This window comes from Pantherophis guttatus, chromosome 4 (genome assembly GCF_059756535.1).
Source record: "Pantherophis guttatus breed Tessera chromosome 4, ASM5975653v1, whole genome shotgun sequence".
Taxonomy (NCBI): domain Eukaryota; kingdom Metazoa; phylum Chordata; class Lepidosauria; order Squamata; family Colubridae; genus Pantherophis; species Pantherophis guttatus.
Window position 1 is genome coordinate 158,440,188 of NC_142066.1, and position 25,201 is coordinate 158,465,388.

General features: G+C 44.1%; 1 protein-coding gene across 12 annotated transcripts in view; it reads left to right on the top strand.

Moving 5' to 3' along the window:
• The window catches only part of LOC117673267 (zinc finger protein 783-like), a 40,004-nt gene that overhangs the window by 2,389 nt on the left and 12,414 nt on the right, over positions 1-25,201 (top strand). For all 12 annotated transcript variants that reach the window (XM_034430552.3, XM_087894294.1, XM_087894290.1 and 9 more), the window contains 3 exons: positions 5,084-5,475; positions 6,143-6,269; positions 8,935-9,051. In XM_034430552.3, the coding sequence (XP_034286443.1) occupies positions 5,101-5,475; positions 6,143-6,269; positions 8,935-9,051 (619 nt within the window). In that variant the 5' untranslated portion in view covers positions 5,084-5,100. The remainder of the gene's footprint in view (positions 1-5,083; positions 5,476-6,142; positions 6,270-8,934; positions 9,052-25,201) is intronic.

Here is a 25,201-nt window from a genome sequence, read left to right on the forward strand (position 1 = left end):
ACGGTCTTTAAACTTCACTTAAAAATAGGAACAGAACGAGTCCTTGACTTACGACCATGATGGAACCCAACCATCCTAAGCGAGACAGTTGGGAAGCGAGCTTCGCCCCATGTTTGCGACCTTCCTTGCCCCCGTTGTTCAGCGAATTGCTGCGGTTGTTAAAGTTAGGTTGTTCGGCGAATCCGGCTTCCCTCTTGGCTTTGCTCGTCCGAAGGTCGCAAAAAGGAAACCGTCATAAATATGAATCGGTTGCCGAGCGTCTGAATTTTGACCACGTGGCTGTGATGGATGCTGCAGTGGTCGTAAGTGTGAAAAACGGGTCCTACAGTCCCTTTTTTTCCACTGCCGTTCTAACTTTGAACGGTCACTATCGAACTGTTGTAATTCGAGGACTTCCTATATAGGAATAATAAAAACGGAATTTTATGAAGCGTCTCTTCCGAGGCTCTTGATATTAAAACTGCCATGGATCCCTAAATTTCCGTCGTTAAGTGACTTTGGTCCCATTTGATGACTTGGCTCGCCACTGTCAGCGACTTGCCGCTGATAAGTCCGTCACCTCGTTGTGAGATGAACCTGGCGATTCCCCTACGGCCAGAAGGTCGCAAAAGGGATCATATGACCATCATAATTGTGAATCGGTTGCCCCGCGTCCGAATTTGGATCCCTGGAAAGGTCGTAACCGTGAAACAGGGCGATAAGTCACATTTTTCAGCTTGGAATGGTCGCTAAACGAACTTTGTTTCACCTCGTGCCTTTGTACATTTATGTTTTGAGAGTTCAAATTATCTCTTTTGTGTTTGTGTGTGTGATGTTGTACATCACAATGGGTTGGAATGAAAAATTTTATCTTCATATTTCTATTCCGGGGGAAATTAGCCTAAGAAGTTCGGATTAATTCCGTGAAATTGTGGCAGCTTCCTGACTGTTTTCTGTCATTTGTCCGAAATGGTGTCGTGTCTCCTGCTTGGGTGGGGGGTTGCACTAGATCAGGGGTTCCCAAACTTTTGCACCTCAGGGACCACCAAATTCATAATTTTAAATCCCACAGACCACTTATATGAATTTTTTAAAAAAAGATAAATACATTTTTGTTAAAATAATGATCAGAGAACTTCCATTTTATTAATATGAAATGCACCTATTTAATATAACAAAGTTATAAATGCTTATTTAATTATAACAAAATCATAAATGCTTATTTAATCATAAAATCTTTAAAGGTTGTTTAATTGTAACAAAATTATTAAAATTAGTGTAATTATTACAAAATAATTGAAGCTTATTTAAGAATTACACCATTCGAATCTAGCTTGATGCTGGGACGCTGTGCGTCCAGAGGAGGCACTTTCTCTAGCCCTCTGGGTGGGAGGCCCGAGAGAAAGTGCCTGGTCCAGGCGCACAGCCCGGAAATCTCTTTTATGTTCCTTCCCTCAAGAAGCTTGGTCAATCTGAGTGAAGGAAAACGAAGACGGACACACTGATGGTGACTTGATGACAGTGGGAAAGTCAGTCCCATCTCTGTAGTAGTCACAGGATTGGCCCGTTGCTCATCCCGAAGCAGCCCCTCCACCTGGCTGTAGGGGAGCTGCCTCTTCCCCGGCAGGCCAGTGCACCTGGGAGGAGGAGCTGCTCCGGGATGACCAATGGGCCAGTCCTGTGAGTGTGACTACTACAGCTCTGGCATATTGGACCGGCCGTGGTGGGGCTGGAAATCTTTGCCCTGGGGTGGCACATGCAATGTGCAACTTTGCAGGTGGTGCAATATGAAAAAAAGGAGTGTAGCCCTTGCCGGCTGGAACGAAATAATGGTGCTATTGCGGCGGTGGCAGGGGGAGGCGCAAGCGGGCCGAAGCAGCAGTTGCAATGGCTGGAAGCAAAGCGCTATTTGCATTTGCACGGTATCAGCATTCCGCCTTGGTATATTTGCGCCAGTCGGTGGTGTAAGACAGCCCTCATCTTCTGCTGCTTGGACTTGGAGCGGTAAACAGCGTCCGATCTGGGGAGTAGCTGGAGTTTGTTGTCCATCGCGGACACTAGATCTGCCCCCTGCAAACCCTAGTCTCTTGAGCGCTTGCTGAAGCGAAGTGGGAAACTTCAGCCGGGCTCGAGAGACGAGAGTTTGCAGGGGGCCAATCTAGTGTCTGTGATGGACAGCAAAGTCTGGCTGCTCCCCGTACTGGACGCTGTTTACTGCTCTGAGTCCCAAGCGGCAGGAGGCGAGGGCTGCCTTTTGCCACCGGCTGGCGCAAATATACCAAGGCGGAATGCTGATGCAGCACAAATGCTGTTGCCACACTACAGCAGAGAGAAGAAGCCAGAGTTTGCTGTCCATTATGGATGCTAGTTTGTCCCCCTGCAAACTCTCGTCTCTCAAGGAGCCCGGCTGAAGTTTCCTGCACCGCTTCAGTGAGCGCTCAAGAGATGAGATTTTGTTGTCCATTTGCTGCAATGGACAGCAAACTCCGGCTGCTCCCCGGACCGGATCCCATTTACTGCTCCGAGTCCCAAGCGGCTGAACCTCCCCCCACCACCCACCAGGCAGCCATTCGGCTGAGCATGGCGAGTTCTTGGTCTTACCTTCCAGTTCCAGCTCGTGTGGCTCACATCGCTCTACTCAAGGTGAGGTTTGCACTTGGCCTTAAGAGTGGGGGGTCCGCGGGTGGGCGGGGTGATACGGGCGGTGGAGCTTTCTGTTCCCATGCGCGGGCTGGATTCATTGCTCTCGGCCGTTTCCGTCCCAGGGGCCCTGGCTTGAGGATGAGCACAATATAAAAAATGCAAAAACACAAAGATTTCTCCACGGACCACCAGTTGGTGACCACTGTACTAGATGACCTCCAAGGGTCCCTTCCAACTCTGTTAATCTATGAAATTTTTAAATTTATCCCTACCAGGATTTTGAATTATTTGAATATTATGGATATGCCAGCTATTTTAAGGGGGGAAAATAAAAAATTCGAACTCAATTAAGACGTTACCCTTCTGGTATAAATAGTCCTTACGACCACAATCAACCCTTGAATTTCTATTTCCAAGCGAAAGGATGGTTCTTTCCCCATTTTACGACCGTTCTTACCAGGACTGTTAAGCGAATCACCACTGTTGCGAAGTTCGTTGTTAAGTGAATCTTCATGGATTTTGCTTGTTGGAAAATCGCGAAAGGGGAATTCCGTGACCAACCCACCTCCAGGTCCCTGCGACTGTCATAAATACGAGTCAGTTTTTCCGAGCATGTTAATTTTGATGGTTGCAAGTGTGAAAAACAGTGGCTTTTTTCAGAGTTGTTGTACCTTCCAATGATCGTTGAGCAAATCATCGTAAATCAAGGACTGCTTGTAATCCAGTAGCTACCTGCTAATGAATGTAGACAAAATGAAACAAAGAGCTCGATATAGAGCCGAGGTGGCGCAGTGGTTAGAGTGCAGTACTGCAGGCTACTTCAGCTGACCGCTAGCTTCAGTTCAGCAGTTCAAATCTCATCGGCTCAAGGTTGACTCAGCCTTCCCTCCTTCTGAGGTGGGTAAAATGAGGATCCAGATTGTTGGGGGCAACAGGCTGACTCTAAACCTAGAGCGGGCTGTAAAAGCACTATGAAGCGGTATATAAGTCTAAGTGCTATTGCTAATTTAAATTTTTGTCTCTTACCAGGAAGGTTTTTTTTTTTTTTTAAACTAAACGATGAACTCAGGGCGGTGTACAGCCATATTAAAACACATATAAATATACAAAATTTAAAACAATTTAAAATTGCATATATAAAAATTTGGCCCATAGATTAAAACACACATACACCCATTCTAAAATTCGTATTAGGCCAGGCTGGCTTGTTGGAACAAGAGGGTCTTCAAGGCGAAGTGAAAGCTACGCAGGTCGGGAATGAGACGAATCTCAAGGGGCAGCTCATTTGAGAGGGCTGGTGCCCCCACAGAGAAGGCTGCTGCCAGTCGGCATTGTCTGGCCGACAGCACCCTGAGGAGCCCCTCTCTGTGGGAGCGTATTGGCCGGTGGGAGACTGTTCCTGGCAGCAGGCGGTCTCGTATATACCCCGGTCCTAAGCTTGTAGTCCAACCCCCTGCTCCAGAAGGAGACCCTTAACAAAATCAGAGAACAGAGTTGAAAGCAATCTTGAAGGTCTTCTAGTCCAACCCTCTGCTAAAGCAGGAGACCCTTAACAGAATTACAAAATCCCCGAGTTGGAAGGGATCTTTGAGGTCTTCTACTCTAACCCCCTGCTCAGGAAGGAGACCAATACCATTCAGAATAACAGTTGAAAGCAATCTTGAAGGTCTTCTAGTCCAACCCACTGCTGAAGCAGGAGACCCTACATCATTCAGAAGGAAAGAATAACAGAGTTGGAAGGGACCTCGGAGGTCAACCTGAAGCAAGTGAAAATAATTGATTCTACTTAATTTTGGGGTCCTTGTTCCTCTCTGGCCTTGATGGTTTTCTTTCAGACCTTTCATGACCCAGCTAGGTGACATTACCAGTAGTTGAAGGGAGTGGGCTTTGCGGACAGGAGGAGGAAGAAAAGGAAAAGGACCCTATAGAGTCCTTGGTCCACTTTGAGCTTCTTTGTTTTCTTGCAGACGTTTCATGACCCAACTAGGGAACATCATCAGTGCTAGGAGGGTTTGTGGAGAGGAGGAGGAGGAGGGTGGACAGGACTACAAAGGAGGAGGGTTTGTGGAGAGGAGGAGGGTGGAGAGGACTTCAAGGGGAGGCTTGGGGAGAGGAGGAGGAGGGTGGGGAGGACTAGAAGGGAGGGGGGTTGCAGAGAGGTGGAAGAGGACTGCGAGGTCTTTGGTGCTCCTTGAACTTGGTTGTTTTCTTGCAGATGTCTCATCACCAAACTAGGTAACATCAGTTTTAGGAGGCAGTGGATTCTTATTTTTTTATTTTTTTTAACGAACGAACTCCATTCCCTCTCAGCACTGATGACATTCCCTAGTTCTGTGATGAAACATCTACGGGAAAAACAACCTGGTCCAGCAACTCAACGACAACCAAGGACCCCACATGGCGACCGATATTCTCTCCTTTTGCTACTCCTTAAGCGGCCTTTCTCTCTTTGTCAATAAAGAATTCCCAGATTGGAAGATGGAGTCCCGCCAGCCAGTCCCTCTTCTCCCCGAGCAGACCTTCGACCGGGAGGTCAAGCAAAACATGGCTGAGCTTTCTCTCTGGACCGTCGTGGCCGCCATCCAAGCGGTGGAGAGGAAAGTTGACGCTCACGCCAGCCGGCTGCTGAACCTGGAGCGCCGCGTGATGACCAACGAGAAGAAATACGTGGATTGCGAGAACGCCGTGGTGGACTTCGGCAACCAGATGGAATGCAAGTTGACCGCTCTGGGCACCTTGATCCAGGAATACGGTCTGCTCCAGAGGAGGCTGGAGAACATGGAGAACCTCTTGAAGAACCAGAACTTCTGGATCCTCAGACTTCCCCCAGGATCCAAGGGAGAAACGCCCAAGGTCGGAGGATTGGGATGGGAGTTGCTTGGTTTTCCTTGCGGGGTTTGCAATGATGGGAGAACTTGTTAATTTGGAAGGTGTTAGAGGAATTGAGATGAGGGTGCTCTCTGAACTTGGGGGTTTTCTTGTGGATATTTCATGACCCAACTAGGTAACAATATCAGTGCTAGAAGGGAGGGGGGTTGTGGAGAGGAGGAAGGGAATGAAGAAGAGGAGGAGTTTTCTTGCAGACTAAATAGGTAACATCATCAGTGTGAGGGAGTGTGAGGTTTACTCCCAATGTATTTTCAGTACTTGTCCTTCCAGTGTTTGGTTAAATCTGACTTGGAAACTGGTTTTTTAAGATACCCAACTGCCTCCAGCAGAACTGTGAGTCTTAATCATGGGTGGTGAACGCTGTTTGGACCCCAAAACAAAATGGCCTTTTTCCGTTTTAGGATTCCATAGGAATCCTTCGTTTAGGAGCTGAAGCAGGCTCAGCACGTCTCCTGCATATTGGCCTGGGCTGCTGTCTATACGTCACGCTAAGCCAGGATTGTTTTAAATGGAGGAGATATGGGCCACCTCTCCCTCCAAACAAGGCCAATTTTGGAGCCCAGGGTGGTCCATCTGAACACCAACAGCTCCTTCTAGAAGATCCAAAAACAGTTAACTGATGTGCTTTCAGGTGCCCATGACTTTTGAAGACAACGCCGTCTACTTCTCGGAGCAGGAGTGGGGCAACCTGGAGGAATGGCAGAAGGAACTCTACAAGAACGTGATGAAGAGTAACTACGAGTCACTGGTCTCCTTGGGTAAACCAAAAAATTAGCTTTTGCTCCTCATGGTCTGAAAACATGAATTTTGGCTTCTTTGATGAGCATTGAGGGACTGTTTAGATCAGAGGTCTCCAATGTAGTCAATTTTAAGACTTGTGGACTTCAATTCCCAGAATTCCCTGGGGAATTCTGGGAGATGAGGTCCAAAAGTAGCTAAGGTTGGAGAGCCCTGCTCTAGATGATGGCTCCTTCCAGACTGGTCCCTAGAAGTTCCTCTGGAGAACGTTGCTGTGATTTCCAATCCTGTTCATCCAATTCTCCTGTTTGCTTTCGGTTTCCTTTTGAAGCACCATCCTAGTTTGTTCTTATTTAAACCAAGGGTTGGGTATGGTAGTTTGGACAGCTCTTCAACTTTAAAACCTGTCAAGAAACTCGTAAATCAGGAAGACCTGTTAGGGGGAACGGAGCTTAATGTGAAGTTTGACAAGTGAAAGTTGTGCTTGGCCCCTGGAAATAATTTTAACGTCTTGACATTTTGTAATTGAATACAATTTTGAAAATGCAATTTTTGGCATCTCCACGGAGGGATTTCTAAGACGATAGGAAGCGAGGGACATTTGTGTACCTGAACAATCTTCTCGGTTCCTATTGGATGTTCTTGTAGGGTTAGATTTTATTTTACAGCTAGTCCTCGAGTTAATAACAATTCATTTAGTGACCGTTCTAGGGTACAACATCCCTGAAAAAAGGGATTTGGGACCATTTTTTCACACTTAACGACCATTGCAGCGTCCCTGTGATCGCGTGATCTAAATTTGGACCCTTAGTAACTCGCATTTATCTATGACAGTTGTGATGTCTCCGGGTCACATGATCCCCCTTTGCAACCTTCTGACAAAGTCAGTGGAGAAGCCAGATTCATTTAACAACTGTTCCTAAATTACCATGTTTCCCTGAAAATAAGAGATGTCCTGAAAATAAGGCCAAGCTTTATTTTTGGGGTGGGCCTAAATATACGCCCTCCTCCAAAAATATGCCCCCCCACACACACAGAGGTCCCTCACCCTCCCCAATCCACCCAAGGCAGTCACATCCCTGCAAACTCCTGCGCCCCCCCGTCCCTTTTGCCGCCCATGGCACCAACCATAAACTTCAAGCACCTGCTCCTGCTCCATGGTAGCAGCCCACCCGCTGTCTCCCTCGTGCCCAGGCGCTGCGTCCACATAGCCTGCGCTGTAGTTTGGAAGCCACAGAGGCAGAGTTTGGGGGAGAGAAAGAAAGACTTCTGCTTTTGGCTGCATGCAAGGAAAGCAGCAGAAGCAGCAGAAGAAATCTTTCTTTCTCTCCCCCAAACTCTGCCTCTGCGGCTTCCAAACCCCAGCCAGGGCAGCGGCCGCGCTGGGAATGTGCTTCCCATTCTATGGTGACGGCTGGAGCCTGCAGGGAGAGCTGGCCCAGGCTGTAGCTTCTGCTATGAGTTCAAGGACCTGCTGCTTACCGGCTTCGCCCACATCCACATGGTGAGGCCTGGGAGGCGTGCGAGTGGGGGTGGGTGGGGACAGGCACTCGCGTGGCTTGGTGTTCACGTTCTATACACACACCCCGCATGAGGGGAGGGGCTTGATGGCGATGCACGAAGGGAACCTCTCTGCTGGACTCCCGGCTGTGAGTGCGCAGGCTGCCCGGGCCTTCTGCTCCCTGAAAATAAGGCCCCTCCGATAATAAGGCCAAACCCTTATTTTGGGGTTCAAAAGAAAATAAGACCCTGTCTTATTTTCGGGAAACACGGTAAGAATGGGAGTGGTACACTTAATTGTGGCAAGGATGGTCCTAAAATGGGGCAAAACTCACCCGATGTCTTGCTTAGCAACATAAATTTTGGGCTCTATTGAGGTTGTAAGTCAAGGACTACCTGTATTTTTTTAACAGAAGTGAAGTGCTGCCACCCCATCTTATTTTTAAAAGCACCTCCTGGCCTAAAAGAGGATTCTCTTAAGACTTGGCATCTAAGGTAGATGGCTGATATACAGCTAGTTGCCCTCTTACAACAGTTCATTTAGTAACCATTCAAAGTTACAATGGCACTGAAAAAAATGGACTTGTGAATGTTTTTCACACTTACAACCTTTGCAGCATCCCCAAGGTCAACTGATCAAAATTCAGATGCTTGGCAACTGACTCATACTTATGACCATTGCTGTTAGAAATTCTGTTTATATATTGCACCAGAGAAAATGAAGAGCACCATCACCATGTGCTTTACTGCTCAACTGTTTTTAAGTGTTAGGGGAAACAAGAAACTCTACTTAGAACAAAAGAGCATAGATCCAAACTTGTAAACACTGCTGTCTACTGGCTTGAATACTACTGTGGTTGTTGTATAAAACCACATTCCAACAACAAATTCCAACTGTTGCTGTGTCCCAAGGTTACGTGATCCCCTTTTGCAATCTTAACGAGCAAAATCAATGGGGAAGCCAGGTACACTTAACAACTGGGTTACTAACTTATCAATTGCGGTGATTGACTTTTGCAATAATTGTGTCAAGAAAGGTCGTGAAATGGGGCAAAAGTCACTGAACAAATGTCTCACTTAACAGCGGAAAAGTTGGGCTCGATTGTGGTTGTAAGTCAAGGACTGCCTGTATTTTTCATACCAATCAAGCTTATCTTGTGAAGGGTGTGCTCTTTTGTCCAACAGACTATGCCATCGCTAAACCGGATCTTCTGTCCCGGATTGAACAAGGGGAACGTCCCTGTGCTGAGGAAGAGGAGGCAGCCACGATGGACAGGGTGATACCTTCGGAACCTAGCCCAGGTAAGGAGGAAGGGGCTAGAATCGAGGGTCTCCAAACCTGGTAGTCTTTTGTGGACTTCAACTCTGAGAATTCCTAAAATAGCCACTCAGCCCAATCCAGTTCACAGGGTGCAAAACAGGAGGTGGGATTGTTAAGTATGGGTAGTCCTTATGACCAGTTGTTTAGTGACTGTACGAAGTGACAGCAGATTCTCCAAAGGATGCTAACAACCCAGTTTTGATGGCCAGTCAGACACACAGAATCGCATGCAAGATTGCATTTTTGGAACTCGGCATCTAGCCTGTGGTCCTGGGACCAAAATTTACAAGGGTTTTACCCCAAACGGGCATTTACAGGCAGTTCTTGACTTACAATCCTTCATTTAGTGACCGCTCAAAGTTACAACTGGAAAAAGGAACTCACAACAATTTTTCACCCTACCATCATAGCATCCCCACAGTCATGTGATCAAAATTTGGACACTTGGCAACTGACTCGTATTTTGCGACCAACAAAGTCAACAGGGAAGGCAGATTCACTTAACCGTATGACTAACTTAATCACTGCTTAAGTGATTTGCTTAACAACCGTATCAAGAAAGTTCATAAACTGGGGCAAAGCTCACTTAACGTGCTTAGCCACGGAGGTTTTGGACTGAATTGTGGTTGTCTGTGAATTTTACAATCGAGTGAAGCCATGAAGTCTCGCCAGGGCCCGATTCTCCAGTGAAAAACCCTGTCATGCCCCCGTCGCCTGAATCCGCGGAGGGGGATGAGCTAGGGCCTACTGAGGTCAAGGGGGCAGCCTCGGAGGAATGTGCAGAGGAGCAGGATGAGGCAGACCCGGGCCCCTCTGGCTTGGGACGGCTTGCTATCAGGGAGGAACAGGGGCAGGACGACCAAGGGAGGGCAGGCAGTGGAAATGAGGAGTGACGGAACTCAGGCAACATGCAAGGACCGCCCCTTCCTTTTTTTTTTTTTAATAAAATTTTATTATAAATTAGAAACATAAAACAGAATAAAGACTATAACGAAACACAATCACATACATACAACTGAAGTTGATTCAACCCCCATATATATATAGTTTCTAAATAACATTACTTATCATCATACTACAGCTTCAATTTGATTTATCATACTGCATCTTGCATTTGTTAATCTTCTTATATCTAATATTCCCTTATTTATATTTAGCTTGCTATTTACATAACTAGGCTTCATACTTCCCTAACATCTACCTTATGACATTTTTACTTCTATCCATTGGTACCATTTATCCCAGCTTTGATTGAAAATTGATTCTTGTCTACCTTTAAGTATATATGTTAGTCTATCACATTCTGCACACCACAAAATTTTGTTGATAATCATCTGATCCGATGGTACTTCCTTCCCTTTCCAAAGTTGCGCATATGCAATTCTAGCCGCAGTGGTAATGTGTACGAAAAGGTACCAGCCTGCTTTCCTTATGCCCCCAGGGTTTATTCCTAGCAAGTATTCCTCTGGTCTCAGTTGAAAACTGACTCCTGTAATCTCCATGAGCCAAACTTTTATCTTACTCCAATGTTTTGGGCTTGTAGACATGTCCACCATTGGTGGTAAAATGTACCCCTGGTTGACCCACATTGCCAACATTCTGCTGAGGTTCCAGGGAACATCTTTGCGATTCTTGCTGGTGGTATATGCCATCTATATAACATTTTAAATATATTTTCTTTGAAAGACACTGCCATCGTCATTTTCGCATTTCTATTCCATATTTGTTGCCATTTTTCCAGATCTAATGAATATCCGAAATTCCTCCCCCAGGCTATCATCGAGTCTTTAACTATTTCCTCAGCTACAAATCGGGACAGGAGGAGGTTATATACCTTAATGATACATTTCTTGTCACCTTCCAGGAGGGCCTTATCCAACTCTTGTGGTGAAGTGAACCCCCTCCCCATTGGCTTTATCTTTTTGATATCTTGCTTGAATTTGTGCATATGCCCACCAGTCCAAATTGATTCCCCGTATTTGTAGTTCTGCTTTAGATCTAAGATTTTCCCCACCGTCCAACAATTCCCTGTATATCACGTTTATCCAAGTTGTATAGAGGCGGGTTTATAGTCGCTTCAAGGGTCAGAAACCAATATGGAATCTTACTATACATCATTCCTTTGATCTTAATCAGACATCCCCTTACATAGTGATTTGTAAAATATTTATGCTATCCTGCTTTGATTGGCCAGAGAAAATAATGCCATCCCTGCTGTAGATTATACTCTTCAATTTTTAATATACGCTTCCTCTTCAGTATTATCCAATCTTTTACCCAAACCAGGCAAGAAGCTTGATAGTACCACTCCCAGTTGGGGAGTCCCAAGCCTCCTCTTGTTTTATGCTCCTGCATCATTTTCCTTTTAATACGTGGCTTTTTCCCTTGCCATATGAATTTTCCAATTATCTGATCCATTTTTCTAAAGAAACTTTTCTCTAATCTTGCCGTTTGGAAAAGATATATCCATTTTGGCAGCACGTGTGCCTTTATCACTGCCACTCTTCCTAACAGGGATAGCTGTACTTTCCTCCACCAATCTAAATCCTGTTCCATTTGCAAGATGAGTTTATCATAATTATTCTTTTTTATCGAGGAGCATTTTGGGGTCAGCCATATGCCCAAGTATTTTACCTTTTTAGCTTTTTGTATTCCCATCACATTCTCTATCTCCAATTTCCGTGTCTCTTTAAGATTTTTAACAAGTAATTTGGTTTTGTTCCTGTTAATTTGTAGACTTGCTACTGCGCCGAATTCCTCAATACTTAACAAATTTGGCCCAGAGGTCATTGGCTCCTCCAATATAAAGACGAGGTCGTCTGCAGACGCTTGTATTTTAAACTCCTCTTTCCTAACATTAAGTCCTTTTATTTCTTTGTTTTGTCTGATTTGATTTAGTAAAGGTTCCAGAGTCAAAATAAATAATAGCAGGGACAGTGGGCATCCTTGCCTAGTTCCCCTATGTATTTGTATCTCCTCTGTTGTTTCACCTTCAATTAACACTCTTGCGTATTGCGCCGTATAAAGTGCCCGGATAGCTTGTGTAAAGCTAGATCCAAAATCTATCTCCTCAATTTGTAATAAAATAAAGTCCCAATTAACCCTATCAAACGCCTTTTGCACGTCGAGGAACATTAGAACCATTTCTTTGTCTGTATGTATTTCATAATATTCCAGTGTATCCATGATGGTTCTAACGTCGTCTCGTAAGTATCTATATGGCAAAAAGCCGTTTTGATCTTGGTGGATGTATTCGTTTAAAAAAACCTTTAATTTTTCTGCTAATTGTCAGGTGTGCTTTCTTCAAAGTCCAGGAAAGAATGACCCAAACTCCATTGTTTATAGAGAAAGATACTTTTACTAGAAAATGGAGTGAACGCAACCAAAGGAAAGCAGAATCTAAGGCAATAAGTGCGAAAATTGCATATAGAAAGCATCCCCTCCCACTGTCCACCGTAAATCATCCAATCCAAAGGTCTCCCAGGGGTCAGGTGGAAGCACACGTCTGGCAGCGTCATCAATCAGGAATGCCACCACCATTGACCCGACAGCAGCTTCAAAGATACAGTCCGGTGGCTTAACTATCGCTTTCGATTTCTCCAGATTCTCCAGCACGCTTCCCCCCTCATACTACCTAGCTCTCCCCCCTCCCGTTACTATGGCAGCCAAAGCAGTAAAGGCGGAGGCTGACATTCGGCCCCTCTGCAGAAGAGATGTTAGTCCTAAATAGGGAAAGAGAAAACAACACAACACAAAAATTAGGGTTTATCAGGATATTTGGTGTGAAACAACTGAACTTTCTTTGGCGCCCAGGCATCACGTTTATTCACCCATTCAGCTTGAGATAATGGGAAATGCTTCCAGGCCACCAAATACTGCACTTTACCGTGATGCTTCCTAGAATCCAAGATTTCCTTAACTTCAAAATGTTGTTCCCCTTCTATCAGTATGGGGACCGGAGGAGAGTCCTGGTTCAGACGCAAAGGGGACGAATGTTCCGGTTTCAGTAAACTAACATGAAACACAGGGTGGATTCGTCTCAAATTTTTTGGCAATTCCAATTCAACTGTGACTGGGTTGATGAGTCTAGTGATTGGGAAAGCACCCACATACTTGGGTCTGAGCTTTTTTGATTTCCGGGAAGTCTGTAAATATTTGGTGTAAAGATAAACCATATCACCCACTTTGTAAACATGTGCCCCGCACCTCTTTTTGTCAGCTTGGGCTTTATGTGCTCGGTGTGCATCATCTAAAGCTTTTCGAGTTACTGCCCAAGTACCCCGTAGTTGTTTGATCCACTCAATTAAAGAGCGGTTCTGTAGGTTATCCTGTGGTAGCTCTGGAATTGGCACAAACTCTTGGCCAGAGGCCACCTTAAATGGAGTGAAACTGGTGCTGCTATATACAAATGGCAATAAGTCCACCCAGTTGTCTTGCTGGTAATTTACGTAACATCTCAGGTACTGTTCTAACACGGCATTGGTTCTCTCACAAGCCCCATTTTGTCTGGGGGTGGTGGGTGGAGCTTAACCCCTGGGCGGAGCCTATTAATCCTAAAAACTCCTTCCAAAAGTTGGAGGTAAATTGCACACCCCTGTCCGAGATTATACGTTTTAGAGCCCCATGTAATCGATAAACATGTTGAATAAACAATTTTGCAAGGGTTTTAGCTGAAGGTATTTTAGAACAAGGGATGAAATGCACTTGTTTGGAAAACAAATCCGTTACTGCCCAAATGACTGTGCACCCCCCACTCTCCGGCAGGTCTGCAATAAAATCCATGGATATCTCTTTCCAAGGAGCATTTGGCCTTGCCACACTCTGAAGTAAACCAGGTGGCTTCTCCAGAGGTCTTTTAGCTGAGGCACACACCGGACAGCTAGCTACATAAGCCTCTATGTCCTTTTCGAGTGCAGGCCACCAGAATTGTCTTTTAACGAGATGTAGAGTTTTAACAAATCCAAAATGTCCCGCCGTCTTGGCGTCATGAGCGTGCTGCAACACCACTACTCTTAAATTGGCCAGAACATACAATTTGGCCCATCCAAGCTAGTCCATCATGGAGTGTACGTTCATTCGAGTGGGTTCGAAACCACTCGTCGGTCTTTAGAGCTTCTTGTAGTTTCTGAAGCAAATCGCCCGAGAGGGCTGGATCGGCCCTCGTCTGTGCTCTGGTAGTTACTGGCGCTGCTAGTTGTGTCACAGGTATGATAGGCCGAACCACTTCCTCCTTGTCACTGTTGTATTGAGGCTATCTGGACAGTGCATCCGCCATGAAGTTCTTTCCACCAGGAAGGTAGCGTAAAGTGAAATTAAAACGGTTGAAGTGTTGAGCCCAGCGAACTTGCTTTGGTGACAGCTTACGCGGTGTTTTCAAAGCCTCCAGGTTTTTATGGTCAGTCCAAACTTCAAAAAGATGCTTAGCTCCTTCAAGAAATTGTCTCCACATTAACAATGCCCATCGCACTGCAAAAGCTTCCTTCTCCCATATGGCCCATCTCCTTTCGGTCTCTGACAATTTGCGGGACGTATAGGCACAGGGTTGTAATTTCCCTTCTGCATTCTTCTGCAGAAGTACTGCTCCTACTGCCACGTCGCTCGGGTCAGCCTGTACTACAAAAGGCTCTTCCATGTCTGGATGTTTGAGGACTGCTTCAGCAGCAAACAACCATTTCAACTTTTCAAATGCCGCCTGACAGTCCATAGTCCATTCAAGGGCTCGTGAGGGCTTTGGTCTTACTTCATCTTTTGTTTTCAGAAGATTTGTTATTGGCAGTGTGATTTTGGTGAACGAGGGGATAAACTGTCTATAGAAGTTAGCAAATCCGAGGAAACTTTGTAGTTGTTTGCAGGTGCGCGGCGCCGCCCATTCCAATCCTGCCCGAAATTTTCCAGGGTCCATCTCTATTCCCTCATGGGATATGCGATATCCAAGATAGTTAATTTTGCTTTGGTGGAACTCGCATTTAGAGAGTTTGGCATATAGTTCAGCAGCCCTGAGTTTTTTCAGGACAGTTCGCACCAATTTCACATGGTTGTCCATGCTCTCAGAGTAGATAAGGATGTCATCCAAGTAAACCAGCACCCCCTTATACAGGTGCTCATGCAGTACTTCATTAATCAATTGCATGAACACAGCAGGGGCTCCTTATAGTCCAAAAGGGAGCACTCGAAACTGGAAACATCCCAATGGACAGTTAAACGCTGTTTTCCATTCATTTCCCTCCTTAATTCTCACTCTGTAGTATGCCTCTCGTAAGTCCAGTCCTTCATGAGCGGCAGGGGGTAAACGTTTTCCACGCAAATAGCGTTGAGATTCCTATAATCAACTACCAAACGAAAAGAGCCATTTTTCTTTTCTCGGAATATTACAGGCGCTGCCACCCTTGGTCTGGCTGGTTGGATAAAACCCCGTTCTAGGTTTTTATCAATGAATTTTCACAATTCCCCTAGTTCTCGAGGGGTCATGGGATAGATCTTTGGCTTAGGGAGCTTCATCCCGGGGAGTATTTCAATGGTACAGTCCGTAGCTCTGGGGGCGGGGGCAGCACATCCGAGGCCCTTTCACTAAAAACTTCTCGGAGATCCCAATACTCCTTTGGAATCTTTTCCTCCCCTTCGATGTGGCGTTTCGGAGTTTCTTCCCTCTCTAGTCTCGGTTTTCCGGTGCTAATGCACAAAACCCCCGTCTTCCAGTTAATACGTGGGTTTCATCTATGGAGCCAGGGCGGTCTAAGTATGAAGAGTCATTCCATGCCAGGGGCCACAATAAAACTGAGAGTCTCTACGTGATCCCCCAATTGCATTTCTTTTTTTTTTTTTTTTTTATTGAAAAAGTTTTTCAAATACAGATTTTTCCCCCTTTTCCCCCCCCCTCCTCCCCCCCACGCCCCCTCCCCTTGACTTCCTCATAGTAAAACCCAAGTTCATAACAGATTATATCATACTTTACTATCCACATACTCAATCTCCATATACTAACCCTTTCATTTTAATAAGATTATCATACCCCCGTATACTATGCTATAATAAGCATTTCAAAGTGATATTCTATTATAACATTATCTAATAACTCCTAATTTAAAATAATAATATTATTATATCTCCCAATTTAACAATTTCTACTCGTAGTCTACCCTTTTACTACCCCTCAGACAATATAACATTTCAAAACATACTTCTATTCTAAGTATTCAAAAAGTCCTAATTTAACACTTATTCAGTTCCAGTAGCCATTTCGTTTCCCCCCTTCGTTGCAAATATTCACATCTAAACATTTCTTTAAAATAGACAATCCATAACCTAACCTTTCTCCACCCACTTTCCTACAGAATTACCATAATTATTCTTAATATCTTTATTCTTCTACCCCATCCCCTAGAAAAATATTCCCTTATGTAAATAAGATCCTAAAAGAAAAAAAAAAAACTTTAAACTTATGATCCATATAGCATCTTCTGGAATATCTTTCAACTGGATGATGAACTCCACCCATGTTAGGGTAACATCGCATCCTTATTCCAACAGTATTTTCGATATCTTCAGTTACCATCTGCCCCCATCAGTAACAAATATCTTCATATTGGAAAAGAAAAAACCCCGACAACCACCCGAGTGACTTTATAATTATATTCCATATAATGTTTATGGAGGTGTCTTTGATCCAGATAATTGGTTCCAACCATCATAGTAGGGTAACAACCAGATCTTCTGCGTGCCCCAATCCAATAAGTCTCTTGCCATATAGCTCAGCATACACGTATTTATCCGGAACTCCAAAAAACAAACAAGATATTTCCAACCATTTGGTTTAAGGCCTTTTTCACACCCAATAATTCAGCACTGCAGAGATCTGCCACTCTCCTCAGGATAAAATAAGCCAATATTTTGCCCATTATCTTTTTATATATTCAGTCCTCTCATAAGTAACTGGCATTACACTGTTGTTTAATTTAAAAGTTTTTATGTTTGTGAGACCTACTTCTTCTTTTCTTAACTTCTCGTGGGTTGGATCTCCATCCTAAACTCCTTTCTGTAGATTGTGTATCAACTATTTGGTTTTGCTGAAGAGTAGCTTGATCCTGTTGGGTTTGCATCTGTGGCTGAGATCTTTCTGGTTCTGTAAATTGTATATCAGCTGATTGACTTACATGCTCGTTTGTGGCTTGACAAATCATTGCATTAGGGTCCGGAACCGCCTCTCTTATATTAGATAATCCAGCTGAGGCCTCTGAAAGAGGATCCAAAAGCGGCTCATCTATGGAGACCTCTTTAATTTGTTGTTTCTTCGTTATTTCCATCTCCTTCTGCTTTTCTTGGGTTTCTATCTCTTGTTGATTTTGCTTTTTAAGTACCTTATAATAGAATTCTTCCGCTTTTTCAAGAGTATTTAACTGATATCTTACTCCTTGATATCTCAATATTATACCCACTGGGACATCCCACCTGTATAAAATATTCTGTCTTCTTAACTCAGTCACCAAGGGCCCAAATTTCTTTCTATCTCTTAAGATCTTGGGCGGCAATTCCTTATATATCCAAATTTTTCTCCCATTCAGTTGTAAAGTAGAGTTAAAGGATTTTTGCAGAATATCATTTCTTATCTCTTTTTCTGTAAAGTAAATTACCACATCTCTAGGCAATTGCCTTTGCTTGGCAATCCAGGAATCCACTCTGTAAGCCTTATCAATTTTACTGATTACGTCCCCGTGATGAACCTTTAAGATCCCAGCCAAAACTTGAGCAGATGTTTTTCTTAAGTCATCACTATTATTTTCCTGTAAGCCTCTAATTCTGATCGCAAATTCTGTGATCCTGTATTGCAACATTACAGCCTCTCTTTCAATTCCTTGCTTTATATCTTCTAGATTATAAATCTCGTGACCAGCTTCTTCTTTAGACTTTACTTCTAAGCTATTATCTCGAATATTTGCTAAGTCCTTTTCAATTCTTAATATTTTATTGTCCAAGTTATCAATTTTCTCCATTTTAGACTCTAGCAATTTAATATTTGTATCCAACTTTATCGCAATTTCTGAAAAACCATTAGTCACTGTTACAATCTTTTGTTGCAAATTATCATACTTTAGTTGTATCATTTCTTTAATTTCCTGCCTTAAATTTTCAAATTTCTGATTCACAGTTTCATAATATTTTGCCATTTCCTCCTGAATAAATTCTTTTAAATTACAACCATTCTGCAGGGTCTGTAGGCTCAGAGAGTGGGGGAGCACCCCCCCCTTTCTTGTCTGTCAGCTTTTATTAATGCCATCCTTCCAGCAGACTTTTCTCTTTTACCCCCCAAACAAGATCAAGTAATCACCAGGAAGAGAGGAACCTAAAATAACTATTGTTTCAAATTGTAGCCAGCACTGTATATTCCGCAACTTTGTATCTGTTATAAAAAGACTCTTCTTTCTTCTACTTCCCAAGCCTCCGCGGCCATTTTAAAACTTTTTTTTTTCCTTCTCTTCACTTTAAAATGCTTGTAAATTCATTAAGAATACTTGCGGTTTAGGGTCCCAAATCCAAATCCAAATCTCATATTTTTTTTTTTTTAGTAGATCCATCTGTTAAGTTCATTGATTAGTCCGGTTCCAGCGCCTGGCTATGCAAAAGTGCATAGTGGACCCGATGCCTGGAGCGGCGGCGAGGGAAAAAAGGGGAGCGCCAACCTGCTCGACCCCAAGAGTTTAAAAAGACTCTGGGGACTTCGCAGAGGGCTCTACCCACCCCCACCCGCTCAGACTCACATTTCCATCAGGAAATGGAGTTTTTCGAGCCGCCTTTCAGATGTAAAGGCGGCTCTTTTACAGGCAACGGGGCGGCGGTCGCAGAGGACCGTCTGGCGGCACCGGAAACCAGACAGGAAGTCCCCCCAATTGCATTTCAATGGGTTCGGTCATAAAGCTGGCTGGGCCCCCTCCTGCAATCGATCCATCCAACTGGCAGAACGCAATGGGCCTTTTTAACATTTTTAGCCTTAGGCCCATTTTCTCCACCACTTCCGGGCTGATTATGCACCTGGTGCACCCAGAGCCCCTGTGGACGGCACCCTTATTTCTATGGAGATGAGCATGGGGCCCTCAATGTGACTCACCAGATCGTCGGTGTCTGTCCCGCTGTTGTCCACGGTGGTCGGAGTTCCCAACTCACCCTGGTTTCGGGAGCGAACTCAACGACTTCTCCTTTCAGGGTGGTTTCGCGAGCTTTTGCGGGTGCTTTGTCAGCCTTCTTTGGTCCTGAGCCGGTAGATTTTGGCACTGGCTTGGAGAAACATTCGGTGGCCTTTCCACATTTGAAGCACGTGAAGGGCTTTGGTTTGGGTTTGAATTCCGCTCTCCCCGCACCTGTCTTTGGTGCTCCTTTGCGATAAAAGGAGGATGACGGGTCCCCTGCACGGCCCCCTCGGAGTCGGCTTCGGGCCAGCTCGATCTCCATATCCTCAGGTACTAGGTACCAACTCTGCAGGTCTTTGGGGACCCCCCGTGCTCTACAGTCTTTGTATATGTCTTCATTTAGTCTGTCCTTGAAACTCTCCAGTAGGGCCGCTTCTGACCACCCTGTCATGTAGGGTGCCAGTTCGCGAAATTCTTGGGTGTATTCTGCCACAGATCTCCAGCCCTGCTGGATACCCTTCATCCTGAGTCTCGCTTTCCGCTCAGCTAGGTGGTCTTCAAACCGCCTCCTAAGAGCCCCCATGAACAGGTTGTAATTCCTCAGCAAGGGGGAGTTATTATTGTGGAGGACCACCATCCATTCAGCTGCTACTTCCTCTTAAGACATTCGTGACGCATCTCACTCGTGCCACATCTGATAAGTAATCCTCCCCCCAGTCCTGTATGTGATTCCACACTTGGGTCAGGAAAAGCCCCAAGGTCTTCGGATTCCCATCATGTTTTCTGGTTAGGGGGGGAATTTTTGGCTTTTTGCATCTGCGGGGTGGGGCCTGCAAGGCTGGGGGTCCCTGGGCTGCTGCATACCTCGCTTGAGCTCCAGAAGCCTGAGATGTTTCTTCCCCAGCTTCCTCTTCCTCCCCCCCACAGGCTGTCTCTTCTGGATCCAGCCTGGGGTAGTCTCCTCCCTTCCCCACAGGGAATACATAAGACTCACGGCTTTTCCGGCTTTCCTCGGCATCGCGGAGGAGTTGCATCTTTTGAGCAATCATGAGGCTCTCCTTTTGCTCTTGCAGCGACACTGCCTCTTCCTTACAGGGTCTGGAGCTGGTTACTCCTTGGGGAGTCCTCCCCAGGTCCGGCCACCTTCCTACTCTCCTCGACCATCTAGCTTCCTCTGACTCCTCTCTCAGCTAAATTTTTTCCATCCATTCTGCAGCTTCCTTCTCCGCTTGAAGTGAAATTATAGTGGAGCCAGAAGCTCCCATCTGGTCTTCTTCACTCTCTTGGTCAGACATATTTTGGGTTAAGCCCCCTCGATGTTTGTCCAGGATGGCTGGAGATGAGATTCTGCTTAATGTCAGGTGTGCTTCCTTCAAAGTCCAGGAAAGAATGACCCAAACTCCATTATTTATAGAGAAAGGTACTTTTACTAGAAAATGAAGTGAACGCAACCAAAGGAAAGCAGAATCTAAGGCAATAAGCGCGAAAATTGCATATAGAAAGCATCCCCTCCCACTGTCCATCGTAAATCATCCAATCCAAAGGTCTTCCAGGGGTCAGGTGGAAGCACACGTCTGGCAGCGTCATCAATCAGGAATGCCACCACCGTTGACCCGACAGCAGCTTCAAAGATACAGTCCGGTGGCTTAACTATCGCTTTCGATTTCTCCAGATTCCTCCAGCATGCTTCCCCCTCCATGCTACCTAGCTCTCCCCCCTCCCGTTACTATGGCAGCCAAAGCAGTAAAGGCGGAGGCTGACACTAATATTGATGTAAATATTTTGTAGTCCGAATTTAGTAGGGAGATGGGTCTATAATTTTTAATCTGTTTTTGATCAGAATCAGGCTTTGGAAGCAACGTGATGTAAGCTTCCATCCATGACCTGGGAACTATACCTTTAGTTAGAACTTCATTAAATAGGTCTTTCATATTTGGCAATAGTATATCGTATATCTCTTTATATAATTCAACTGGCAATCCATCCGGTCCCGTTGATTTGCCACATTTCTGCTTCTTAATAACAGTTTCAATTTCTCCTTCCCTAATCTCTGAATTAAGAATATCCTTCATATTTTGTGGGGTTTTAGCTAATTTTAAGTTTTCAAGGTATGCCCTTACTTGCATCTCCTGTATTCCCTCTTTTTGATACAATTTCTCAAAAAATTTTGTAATCACCCTCTTTTTCCCTTCCACATTCCCCACGAGATTTCCCTCGCCATTTTCTAAGGCATCAATTCTCTTTGCTTCTGTTTCTTTTCTTAGCCTATACAAGAGCCATTTACCTGCTTTATTAGCATGTTCAAAAAAATGTTGCCTCCCCCGCTTAAGTTTGTTCGCCAATTCCTCTTGATCCAGTAATGATAATTTATATTTACGAAGCTCTTTTCTCTCTTTTATCTTCTCATTTCTCGGGTCTACTTGTAATGCCCGCTCTTCCTTTTCCAATTCTTCTAAAATTTTGCCCCTCTTCTCTCTTTCTAATTTCCATTTATGCGCCGAAATTTTTATTGAATATCCTCTTATAACCGCTTTCATAGTATCCCAGGTATTTTGTAGCGAGGTATCCTCTCATCTATTTTCCTCGTAAAAAAGCTTTAGTTCTTTTTTCAATCCCGTAACAAAGTCCTCCTCCCTTACCAGATCTGTTCTCATTGTCCATCTTCCCCTACACTTTCTTTCGTTCCAACTTACTGTCACTGGATTGTGGTCTGTCCATTTGTTTGGTCCAATTTCTATTTCTACAGCCAATCTTAATATTTCTGGAGTAGCCCAAATCATATCTATCCTGGGCCATATCTTATGTCTAGGGAAGAAATACGTGAATTGGGCCTCTCTTGGATGTGCAACTCTCCAAACATCTTCCAATCCTAATTCATCCCGAATTTGGTCACATATCAACGGCAGTGTCTTCCTTACCCCTTTCCTATTCCCCATATCCACCCCCCCCCCCGGCATAATCTTTAGTGGCATCTATAACCGCATTGAAGTCGCCCGTTAAGCAAACATGTTCATACTCCAATTCGTTTAGTTTGTTATAAATCATGTTATAAAAATTTTTCTGGTTTCAGTTAAGGGCATATATATTTCCTAGTAAAACCTTCCTTTGGCATATTTTAATTTCTACCAGCAAGAATCTTCCTCTTCATCAGCAAAAAAAATTTTGGGTTCCAAATGTTTCTGTATATATATCGCAACTCCTCTTTTTTTTTGGTCAGCCAAGGATACAAATAAATCACCTAATTTGGGACATAAGAGTAAATTCTGGTAACCTTTTTTGATATGTACTTCCTGCAAGCTTATTATTTGATATCTCCCCCACTGTAACTTCATTTGTATTTTCTTCCTTTTTTTTGGCAGGTTTAATCCATTAATATTAATTGATATTAACCTAAGTCTGTCTCCTGCCAGTTTGTTTATTTGGTTCTTTTGATCTGTTTCTTTTTCTGTCTTGTCACCATCTGGGATCCCGAGCCCCCAGTAAATTGGTCTTCTTCTTGTTCTCTTAAATCCTTCTGCTCCTTTATCGCTTCCGTTTCAAGCATCTCTTCTTGACTTTCACTTTCTACCTCTTCCCCGCTCTCTTGCTTATCAGCTTTAAAGTGCATGTCAAAAAATTCCTGCGCATCTCTTAGATCTTCTATACATATCCGCTTATCTTGCCATCTTATAATCAGCCCATCCGGTAATAGCCATTTATAACAAATCCCAGTCTTCCGAAGCCTCCTCGTAAGAAATTCATAATTTTTCTTTATTTCTCTTACCTGTTTTGATAATTGACGTAATTTAACACTTTCTCGTCCTTTATATGTTATTTTTTGATCTCTCACTTTTTGTAGTACTTCATCACATAAAGTCCTCTTGGTGCATCGTACATGGACTTTTTTTGGTAAATTATGACGTCTAGCATAACTGGTATATACTCGGAAAGTTTCATCTATATATCGATATACTTCTTCTCTGTCTCTCCCTGTAATCTCTGCCACCATATCTGTCATAATTTGGTCCAAGTTCTCATCTTTGTCCTCTGAGATATTCTGAAACCATATATAGAAGGCTGCCCTATCCATTTCCATAAATATTAATTCGTCTTCCAACTTCCTATTTACTCTAGATTGTCTTGTTTCCAGTCGCATCATCTTCTCCTCCACTTTCCCCACTTTAGTCTCCATTTCCACAATCCGCTCCCCATGTGACACCATTGTCGAGTTCATCTCTTCCATTTTGACATTCATTTGCCTTAACTCATCCCTCACCACTGTTACATCTGATTTCAATTCATCTATTCCTTTAGTCGTTGATTCTTGTTTTTTTACCATTGTCGTCATTGTATCTTGTAGTTTTTTGAGAATGTCATGGAGATTTGAGGGTATTCCAGTTGTACTTGAAGCTTTCCCTACTGATGCCATTGATGTCATATCTTCCAGTGATTTATGTGTCTTTGGGGAGGTCGTAACTGGAGATGATATTGGTGGTACTGTGAGTGTCTTCTTGGTGGTAATTGTGGTTGTAGCCATCTTTGTTGGACAAAAAAGGTTGCTCCACTCTAACATACAGCGTATATCTTTACCCTAGTCTTATTCTAATTAGAGGGGTTCAACAAGATAAACAAATAATCGATCCTATCTTAGTTATGTATAAATATATCAATCAACCACCAACTGATTAATTTAGAACACTTGATGAATCTAGAGGCTTTGGTTCAATATCAATTAGGCTATTTAGCAAAAAACAAATTTAAGTAATTTATAGCTAATAATCTTGAAACTTATTCAACTTCAATCTTTAAAGCTTGAGAAAGGAAACAGGTTGGGAGGGAGAAGAAGAGTCAAAAAAAGGAGGGGAAAAAAAGCAGTCAAAGTGCAGTTCCAGTATCAGCCACAAAATGGTGTTCAAGTCTTTTATATATTACGACTCCACTAGGAATACTCAGTCTATCAACTTCCTCTTTCCTTTTCCCTCCCGATCACTCTAATGGAGACTTAGATCATATAGCTGAATCACCGTAGTCCTCTTCCACCACTCAACTCAGCTCAGTCTGGGACAATTTGAATAAGCAATTAGGAAATAAAAAAATCCAATAAATCCAACAGCAGCTCCACGATCACCTTCAGACTGTCTCGCTCCAGCAGCTATCTCGTCCGAACCAGCAGCTCTCAGCAATCATCGGTTAGTTTTTCTGTTTTTGTCTTCAGCCTCCTCCTTCTTGCCGCTTCCCGATCACTGGCTTGATAGGTCAGATGTCCGTTCCGATATAGATAGAAGTAATACAATAAAGTTCGATCTTCAATATCAGCTACCAGCCGCTTTTTGGTTATAGTATGATGATAATAGACTTCAGATAGCGGCAGACTCACAGTTTAGGGGCACCATAATGGATGCCTTCTTTCAGCTTCAGCACCTCGGGGGGGGGGAAATTTCAGGGTTTCCTGAGGGGTCCGCACCACCCTGCGGTCGCCCTGCGATCCCCTCTTCTTTTGCCGATCTAAACACGAACGGCAATGGCCAAATTAAGCCGCCAAACGCTAAAAAGGGAACAGGTATCTAGGAGAGCTCCTAACCCTGTTCCTTATTGCTATGACATCAGTATCGGAAGCCCACCAACCCTTCCTGATCTCCGAACATGGAGAGTGCAGAGGAGTCCGTTACAGCACAAGCCGACCTGATAACTCGGGAGGAGAGCATCCTGCCTCTCTTCACAAGGCACACCTGGGGATTGAGACTTAAGAAGAAGCTGTGGGGAGCGGGGGTTTGTCGGGAAGAAACACTGAGTTTGTGGAGTTTTGTGTGCCATTGCTGATGTCTGCGTTTGCAGGACTTCTTGCTTCTTCCTTGCTTCGTGGATTCATTTCTTTATTCCTTTGCCTTGCTGGACTTCTTGTTTTGAAGCCATTGTACTAACAGCGTTCGCTGGACTGCGTGTAGCCGGAGGCTGCTCTTTTTTTTTTTTTAATTTGATTTATATGCCGCCCTTCTCCAGAGACTCAGGGCGGCTTACAATGCGTTAAGCATTG